The 10,123-nt window shown below is 42.4% G+C and overlaps 1 protein-coding gene across 1 annotated transcript; it reads right to left on the reverse strand.

Annotated features, from left to right (window-relative positions):
• Positions 1–4,805: 4,805 nt before the first annotated feature.
• Positions 4,806–8,273, reverse strand: LOC116373067 (uncharacterized). The gene is made up of 6 exons (XM_031821773.1): positions 8,059–8,273; positions 7,655–7,712; positions 7,270–7,417; positions 7,138–7,174; positions 6,617–6,900; positions 4,806–6,369 (listed from the first exon to the last, which is right to left on the reverse strand). The coding sequence occupies exons 1-6, from the start codon at positions 8,245–8,247 to the stop codon at positions 4,827–4,829; spliced, it is 2,259 nt and encodes a 752-aa protein (XP_031677633.1). The 5' UTR covers positions 8,248–8,273; the 3' UTR covers positions 4,806–4,826.
• Between the last annotated feature and the right edge of the window lie 1,850 nt (positions 8,274–10,123).

Here is a 10,123-nt window from a genome sequence, read left to right on the forward strand (position 1 = left end):
TTAAGGTTATGTCGCTATAGGACTCGTTTTACTGTGGATATAGATATTTTTGTACCCGTTTCCTCCAGCATCTTCACAAGGTCCTTTGCTGCTGTTCTGGGATTGATTTGCACTTTTCGCACCAAAGTACGTTCATCTCTAGGAGACAGAACGTGTCTCTTCCTGAGTGGTATGACGGCTACGTGGTCCCATGGTGTTTATACTTGCGTACTATTGTTTGTACAGATGAATGTGGTACCTTCTGGCGTTTGGAAATTGCTCCCAAGGATGAACCAGACTTGTGGAGGTCCACAATTTTCTTTCTGAGGTCTTGGCAGATTTCTTTTGATTTCCCCATGATGTCAAGCAAAGAGGCACTGAGTTTGATGGTAGGTCTTGAAATACATCCATAGGTACACCCCGAATTGACTCAAATGATGTCAATTAGCCTATCAGAAGCTTCTGAAGCCATGACATAATTTTCTGGAATTTTCCAAGCTGTTTAACTTCTTTGGGCTGGGGACAGTATTGAGTAGCTTGGATGAATAAGGTGCCCAGAGTAAACTGTCTGCTACTCAGGCCCAGTTGCTAATGAATGCATATTATTAGTAGTATTGGATAGAAAACACTGAAGTTTCTAACTGTTTGAATGATGTCTGTGAGTACAACAGAACTCATATGGCAGGCAAAAACCTAAGAAAAAAATCCAACCAGGAAGTGGGTAGTTTTTCTCCTATCGAATACACAGTGGTCAAATTGCACTTCCTAAGGCTTCCACTAGATGTCAACAGTCTTTAGAACCTTGTGTGATGCTTCTACTGTGAAGTAGAGGGGAACGAGTCAGGTCTGCCAGAGAGCCACGAGCTGGTGACCCACGTTAACGTGAGAGTTAGCTTGAATTCCATTTCATTTCTGAAGACTTCTCCGGTTGGAACATTATTGAAGATTTATGTTAAAAACATCCTAAAGATTGATTCTATACATCGTTTGACATGTTTCTACGGACTGTAACAGAACTTTTCGTCTGCTCCTAGTGATCGCGCGTCATGAATTTGGATTACTGGGCTGAACACTCAAACAAAAAGGAGGTATTTGGACATAAATGATGGACATTATCAAACAAACATTTATTGTGGAACTGGGATTCCTGGGAGTGCATTCTGATGAAGATCATCAAAGTTAAGTGAATATTTATAATGCTATTTCTGACTTCTGTTGACTACACAACATGGCATATATCTGTTTGGGTTGTTTTGGTCTCTGAGCGCCGTACTCAGATTATAGCATGGGGTGCTTTTTCCGTAAAGTTTTTTTGAAATCTGACACAGCGGTTGTATTAAGGAGAAATGTATCTATAATTCCGTGCGTAACAGTTGTATCTTTTATCAATGTTAATTAGGAGCATTTCTGTAAATTGATGTGGCTCTCTGCAAAATCACAGGATGTTTTGGAACTTGTGAACGTAGCGAGCCAATGTAAACTGAGATTTTTGGATATAAATATGAACTTTATCAAACAAAACATACATGTATTGTGTAACATGAAGTCCTATGAGTGTCATCTGATGAAGATCATCAAAGGTTAGTGATTAATTTTATCTCTTTGTGCTTTTTGTGATTCCTCTCTTTGGCTGGTAAGATGGCTGTTTTTCTGTGACTTGGCTCTGACCTAACATAACCGTTTGGTTTGCTTTTGCTGTAAAGCCTTTTTGAAATCGGACACTGGTGGGATTAACAAGTGTATCTTTTAAAATGGTGTAAAATACTTGTATGTTTGAGGAATTTTAATTATGGGATTTATGTTGTTTTGAATTTGGCGCCCTGTGCTTTCACTGGCAGTTGTCATACCGTTCGCGGGATCTCAGTCCAAAAAGGTTAAAGGCACAGTCAACTTAGTGTATGTAAACTTCTGACCCACTGGAAATGTGATACAGTGAATTATAAGTGAAATAATCTTGTCTGTAAACAATTGTTGGAAAAATTACTTGTCATGAACACCGTATATGTCCTAACCGACTTGTCAAAACTATAGTTTGTTTACAAGAAATTTGTGTAGTGGTTGAAAAACGAGTTTCAATGACTCCAACCTAAGTGTATAAACATTTCCGACTTCAACTGTATTTAATAATCTCAACCCACCCAATTCATATTCATTATATACAGTGGGGCAAAAAAGTATTTAGTCAGCCACCAATTGTGCAAGTTCTCCCACTTAAAAAGATGAGGCCTGTAATTTTCATCATAGGTACACTTCAACTATGACAGACAAAATGAGAAAAAAAATCCAGAAAAACACATCGTAGGATTTTGTATGAATTTATTTGCAAATTATGGTGGAAAATAAGTATTTGGTCAATAACAAAAGTTTATCTCAATACTTGTTATATACCCTTTGTTGGCAATGACAGAGGTCAAACGTTTTCTGTAAGTCTTCACAAGGTTTTCACACACTGTTGCTGGTATTTTGGCCCATTCCTCCATGCAGAACTCCTCTAGAGCAGTGATGTTTTGGGGCTGTTGCTGGGCAACACGGGCTTTCAACTACCTCCAAAGATTTTCTATGGGGTTGAGATCTGGAGACTGGCTAGGCCACTCCAGGACCTTGAAATGCTTCTTACGAAGCCACTCCTTCGTTGTCCGGGCGGTGTGTTTGGGATCATTGTCATGCTGAAAGACCCAGCCACGTTTCATCTTCAATGCACTTGCTGATGGAAGGAGGTTTTCACTCAAAATCTCACGATACATGGCCCATTCATTCTTTCCTTTACACGGATCAGTCGTCCTGGTCCCTTTGCAGAAAAACAGCCCCCAAAGCATGATGTTTCCACCCACATGCTTCGCAGTAGGTATGGTGTTCTTTGGATGCAACTCAGCATTCTTTGTCCTCCAAACACGACGAGTTGCGTTTTTACCAAAAAGTTATATTTTGGTTTCATCTGACCATATGACATTCTCCCACTCTTCTTCTGGATCATCCAAATGCTCTCTAGCAAACTTCAGACGGGCCTGGACATGTACTGGCTTAAGCAGAGGGACACGTCTGGAACTGCAGGATTTGAGTCCCTGGCGGCGTAGTGTGTTTCTGATGGTAGGCTTTGTTACTTTGGTCCCAGCTCTCTGCAGGTCATTCACTAGGTCCCCCTGTGTGGTTCTGGGATTTTTGTGATCATTTTGACCCCACGGGGTGAGATCTTGCGTGGAGCCCCAGCTGGAATCAGGTCTTGTGACGTCAGTTGGGTACAGATCAGTTTGGGTTTGGATTTTTGACAGAAGTCTCACCACTAACATGGTGATGAGGCCGGTGAAGTCATCATCACCGACTAAGTTGTCAGTGGATGGGGTTGAAAGCGAGGCAACATCCGGGCTGGTTGAATTCTGATCACAAACAATGCTCTGAGGTACACCGAAACAACTGATGGTATCCCTTTCCTCAGCATCTATGTTGGCCTCAAAGCCTCGTGCAGCATTGGAGGTCCCACTTGTTGTCATGCTGATGGCGGAGAAAGATGGCAGAGGGTAGGACTTACCACTCAGTAGACTGCCTATATCAGTTACAGTTCCGGTTGGAGATGACCCTCTGCTTTGTGCATCAGAAACCACAGAGTCCATGACCTGGCTTACCATTACTTTGGTAAACAGGCTGACTGTGTCACTAAATGCTGATGTAGAAAAAGAACATGAAATCCTATCTTCAGATACGCTAGCCGGCACACTAACTCCCTGAGCCAAACTCATTGAAGCTGTAGAGGGCACAAGGCTAGGAAGCAAGAGGCGCTTCACAGACTCCTCTGCAAAAAGCTGAACCAGCTTGTAAGCTGTGGGCTTCCCCACCGTCTTGTCATTCCTCTTCAGCTCAGTAAGGACTGTATCGGATGCACTCTTTCCAGCCGCCACTGTCAGAACCAGAGGGGTCAAGTTGCTCTCAGAAATGATGCGGTTGACTTGGTGAGTAAGATCACGTGAGAGAGCACCAATCCTACCCTGAGATATGAGCTCCTCCAGTCCTGCTATTGCAGCTGTTAGATCAGGGTGGAATGCAACCTCCCCTTCTTCCTCTGGATGTACCTCCTTTATGATGGTATCCACTATTGCAGACATGCTTTCCCTGGCATCACACACCAATGTTTTTGGCTTAGTAGATTTGCCCATGTCGATGACTGAGCATCTCACAATGGGCTGAGTAATACACTCTGGTAAATCAGAAGAGATGGGAGTGCCAGGGAGTGAAAATTCCCACTCTGACTTCTTTGATCTGGCAGATGAGGATGACAACGAGGAGGAAGAACGCTGTGGCGCTTGATAGATCAGTTCCTCACCACATTCACTGCTTACCCTTTCAACATCCGTCAGCATCATTCCAACCACATTCTCTATTTGTGAAAGCGCAGTCACCGTTTGGTCAGATTTTGACAGCTCTTTCTGAATTGAAACCAGAATATGGCTGAGGGTCTTTTTGGCTTGAGCCGTTGTTGCTTTGACTTGATTTTGCCATGTAAAATAATTCCTCATCTTTGTCTTCACATTGTGGTAAATAGTCTTTGCAGTTGTCCAGATCTTCTTCTCAGATACTTCCAAACCAGACTGTGAGCCTTTGGGTGTGGCCTCAGTGTACTCTGAGGTTTTCTCATCACTCTGTTGAAGCATAGAGTCTGCCTGCCATAGAGTAGTAGAAGACTCTGTGGGTGGGAAAAGGCTCTTCATGTCATTTGTAATTGATCCAACGATTTCAAAAGCAGTTATATCTGTATGCCTTAAGGAAATTGTTGATTTTGCTGGCAACATCTGAGAATCTGGCTGGCTGGAACTGACTTTGTTGGGAAAGCTACTGACTGATTTGATCAGTATTTTTCACACTTCGTTGGTAGCGTTCATCTGGAACTCCTCACTGGAGAGTTTCTCAATGACTGAGGCTGGAGTATCTCTCAATCCTTCCACCCATGAAGAGCCAGACACAGGCATGTCTTCTAGATAAGACATGACACTGTCCAAAAAGCCACAGACTTCAAGGGAGTTGGAAGAGGAACCCTCTGCAACAGATGATGTGCATTCCAAATCTGCCACCTCTGACCTATACATGGTCACAATCTGGGACAAGACCTCTTTGGTGCAGGGCACCATGTTGGAATCACAGAGAGACAGTAATGGTTGAGAGTTCTCACTTTGGCATTTACGGAGAGAACCAAGTCCTGTTGAGTTGACCACTTGCAGTATTGCCTCACTCTTACTGGTTTCAGGTTGCTCTGGTGTTTTCTCTCCTACAGAGCCAGTTGAATCACATCCATCAGATAAAGAAGATGAACTACGTTCTGATATAGGTGATTCACTCTTACATGGGGAAGGCAAGCTCAGGATTGAAACAGGCAGATCACTGGAGTCAGTATGCTCCAGAAGCACAGCACTGGAGTCAGCTTTTTCCATAAGTTCTTCCCCTTGGACTGGAGCTCCACCCATTCTGAGGAACAATGTCTCCAGCTTAGCCTGAAGTCTCTCGCAGAGTCTACGAGCTGCACGGAAGGGTTTCCGCTTTGTCGTACAGTGTCCCACTTGGGTATCTCTCTGGGTGCTTGTTGGCTGATCTAATTCAGCATACTGCACAATGTCCTTGACATCTTCAACAAAGTTATCAATAATTTTTGATGCCTCAGATTCTACTTTGATCTGTATGAGCCCAGTGGCCGCAGAATCAAGGATCCTGTCAGATGGGCTAGATGCATTCATCAAGCTTGGAGTGGTACTAAACGAATGAGAAGGTTGAACCATACCAGAGATATCGCTCATTAACATTCTCACAAGAATTTCACTCACAGCCTTTGAGGCTTTGGTCTTGAACTTCACACTAAACAGCGTGCCAAGATTTTGCATCATTGCTTCGCAAGATGTACATATTATGTTCAGCTCCTCTGGAACAGGAGAGTCTTCAACATCCAGGTGCTCCACTACAAGGTCACTGCCAGATGCCAACATTTTAACTTTCACAGCCACTTCTCGAAAAACCTTAGCCAATTCCGGATCTTCTTTTTCCAATTCACCCACCATCTCTGCGATAACAGTCATCACTTCTTCTGTTGCAGGTGGAATGCATGACTCTAATACAGAGGTAGAGCTCTGGTCCTCTGGGGTGGTGTGATCATCAAAACATTTCTGGACCATGTTGACCATTTGTTCAGCGGCCTGGGTACCAGAAGAAATAGGGGAGGACCGCCCTGAAATGGCTCTGCTGATGGTCGCAGAGAGGGCAGAGTTAAGCTGTTCGACCACCACCTTGATAAGACCAACAGTCAGCTCAGGTGGGCAAGAGGACAGGATATTATGATCAGACAGTTGCTCCTGGACACTTTTGATGATTCTGTCCTCTGTCATTCCCAGGTGGACTTTCACTGAGGTCTGGGAACTTTAAAACGAACAAGCAAAGCATGATAATTCCTGTCTTAACTTGGCAAATCGGTCAAGCGTTGTAATTTTAGTATTCTAAATATCTACATGTCCTTTTGATCGCTTTACATGCTCATTAATTTGAATATGCTCAAAGGCTGATACATTACATTTTGTACTACATCAGATAGAGTAAATTGCATTGGCTAACACTGGATAGATGATCTTGGTGAAATCCATACATGAAAACCTTGAGGGGAACATACCTCTTAGAAGAGGGTGTTAGGGACCTGAGATGTTGAGTCCCTGTGCCGCCCTTATACATTTTCTTCGCCAGATATCTAACTTCCTGGATGAGCTCCAGTCTTTCCTGATCAAAGGCAGCAAAGGATCTTGCACTACCACCCCTCTTGGGTGAGTCAGTGTCGTCGTCAGCAAAGTCCTTTACCCCAAGTACGCGGGCCAGGGCTGGCAGCAGGATCTGCAGGGTGGTCTGTGCGATGAAGGTTACAATTGTCTTGCACAATTTGGCAAGCTGTTCCTTCGTCATCTGTTTTGAACAAACAGAACAAAAACAGTCTTTTCAATGGAACTGTGATGTAAAGTATTCTAGATCGAACAGAATGCATTTGATCAACATTGTTATTCTTGTTTGTGACTGAATTCAAAGTTTGATGAAGTCTGACAGAGAAATGAACATGAATAACAGAATATGACTTGATGGCTAATCTCTGAATTCAACAGATCATTGACACATCAAAGGTCAAAGGCAGGTAGGGAAACTTACAGGGTTTTTTAGTCCTTTGTAGATCACTTGCCACTGCCTAGAACATTTTAAATAAGTGTTTTAGTTAGTGTTTAGTTCCCACTGCACAATATTTCATAAATGTTGAACATTACAGAAACACTTTTAACATACTCATCAGTAAGATTGCGCAGGAATGAGATGAGGATTGGGTAGGAGTATTCCATCTCATCCTTGTTGCCTGGGCCGAATGCAGCCTTAACAGCTTTCTTCTCCAGGAGCTCAATTACAGATCCTCTATCCAGGTGTTTATTCCTGGAGACTAAAGATGTGATTGCCGTAGAGGAAGTAGAAACAAAATTAAAGAGAAATCAGACTGTTTTATCTCTTAATACTCTGATTTCATTGTTTTAGAATAGGCCTATTTGAATAAAGCTATCTATGTGACCTTTCTTACTGATTACAGTAGACTACAGTTTCATTGAAAATGGATAGCACAACCTGCACATCACAGACAGAATAGAGAAACAATGTAGTACTACAGAGGTAAATGTCTGACCTGCATCGTTGTCAGTGCCCAGCTTCCTTGACTTCTTGCCACTCCTCTTCCTTTTTGCCTAGGATAGAACAGAACAGATTCCAGATCTCAAATGATGGCAGACATGTAACACCAGGGCCCGTATACATAAAGTACATCAGATAAGGTGTGGGCTCAACCTTGCCCAAATAATTGTATTCATTATGATCTCAAATGCAAAACTGATCCTAGATAAGCACTCCTACTCTGAGACAATTTATGAATAGGCTATGGGCCAGGTCAAAGCAGCTCTTAAAACACGTTTTGAAAACAGCTACTACGTATGTTGTTATCAATATATATATATATCTATGGTATGGCTGCTATCAGGTACAGAGTGTAACCCAGTAGGCCTATTATGTGCTCTGTCACTCCTGCTATCTTACCTTCCTTCTCTTCTTGGCCTCCTCTTTGGGCGTGGCCACCGGTTCTTCCTCAACAACTTCCTTTCCTTCCCTCTGAGGATCACCATCCTCCCTCTGTGCTACCTGAAGGACAGACATTCCAATAAGTAATAATATGTCAATGTCAGAGTAGATCTGTGCAGAGGACATCATAAATAGAGCTACAGCCATATCAGAGCTAAGCTGGTGACTTTATAAAGAATGGTACATTTGCTTTACAATATGTTATAGCTTTTTACAAGAAATATCCGCTTAGATTGCTTTACCCTATTTTACTTTCCCCCAATATTGTATGAAGTCATTTAGCTTACCTTTTCTTCATCCATTCAAGCTATTTTATATCTCAAAAAGCATGTCCTTGTCTGTGTTGGTTACATTCAACTTGAGTTCAGGTCGAGAGTGAGGACAATATTGCAGGCAGGGACTGTAATTTAGGGCTACATGCTACGTCATGGAACGTTAGACCTTTATGACATCACAAATAGTATTTTTAGGAAGAGCGCGGGAAAGGTTACTTGCCCACTCAGTAGGACTAGCTAATATTGACAGAAATTTCCCCGTCAAACGTTTTCGATTGCCTACCCCTACGCCTTCCATCGAACATGGTCCTGCCTTTGCAATATTGTCTCTCTTGTGGGTTTACTTACGTATGACATGTAGGCTTACTGTGTCGGATCAAGTTGATTGATCTGTCCTAGTCAGCCTTAGGTTGAACCCAAAATCTTCTGGGAAATATTTGTTAATTATATTCATTTCAATATCGTGTTATTCTTTGATTTTGTCCCAATCCAATCCTATTGTTGGCTGCCAATCCCCACCAAATATGTCATTGTAGGACATACTGTAGCGGGAGAAAGTGAGAGCTGCAGCGCGGACGCGTTCGGTGGCTCCTTCAGTACAGAGGCAAGCGCGTATGCCAGTGCCACTAAAGCCCGGGCTTGTGAGGCAGTAGTCTACAACGCTGACAGGCAACACCTTGTCATTTTATTAACTCACTAGAATGACCGTGTCTTCTTCATTCATTTCGATTGCACTTCCTTTCGTGGTGAAATTAGTTTTGATTACTATTAACTTTAATCCACAGAGTTTAAGTGTTTATGTTGCCCACGTCATCATGTGATGCTGTGAGCAAACAATTTATGCCCAGCCTTCCTAGATAGGCCTGAGCTGCATAACACTATGAATCTGGGAAAACATAACACTTAAAAAAAAGTTAGGCCAAAAATAGCGTAGGCCTACTTGTGTACTATTCAAATCCACACTAAAGCCACACCTCTTCACACAGACGTACCCAGATTCTGTTGTTTTAGCTTTAACCTCTGTTAAATTCACTTCCCTGGTTAATCTGTCATCATGTTTGTGTTCTCCATGGTTAATCTGTCTCTATGTTTAGTGCACTTTAATATAGCCTGTTTACTTATTTGAATGTTTGATTCTATTGCTTTTTATCCTGCAGATTTTGTTGTGGATTTAAATTGACTTTGGGTGTCTTGAAAATCACTTAAAATAGCACTGTTGTTCTAATCGTCAGATCGCAGGTATTCTGATCTTCACTGTCCATGGTGCTGAATCTGGCTGGGTAGATTAGTTTGAATGCTGAAAACTTGTTTGCCTACATTTAAAGGCCCTGTGAAGTCAAAATAATTGTATTTCATATTGTACAACAGCTGATGAAACTAACACTGTAAATGTGTTTTACAAAAATGTGATCGGGGTTGCTTCCTGATAGTTCTGGTTGAAAATACGGAGCATGTTCCTCTGCCCAGGCCTTGCTGACACTTGCCAGATCTTACACTGCCTGGATAGGTATTTTGTGTGTCAGCTAACCATATCATATGTTATAGCAATCTGTCAGTCGATGACACAATGGATGACTTGGCACACAACCATTGGTTGATGCATGCAACACCTGAGCAGGGACACATTCTTTTCACAGCACTTCAATGCAAAGTCATTTTCGTAGAAGGTTTGGAGAGCATTTTCACTAACCCTAACCCTTTTCCTAACCTTAGCCTCAGTTTCCTAACCTGCTACGAAAAATTCACTT

This window comes from Oncorhynchus kisutch, unplaced genomic scaffold, assembly GCF_002021735.2.
Source record: "Oncorhynchus kisutch isolate 150728-3 unplaced genomic scaffold, Okis_V2 scaffold4015, whole genome shotgun sequence".
Lineage (NCBI taxonomy): Eukaryota > Metazoa > Chordata > Actinopteri > Salmoniformes > Salmonidae > Oncorhynchus > Oncorhynchus kisutch.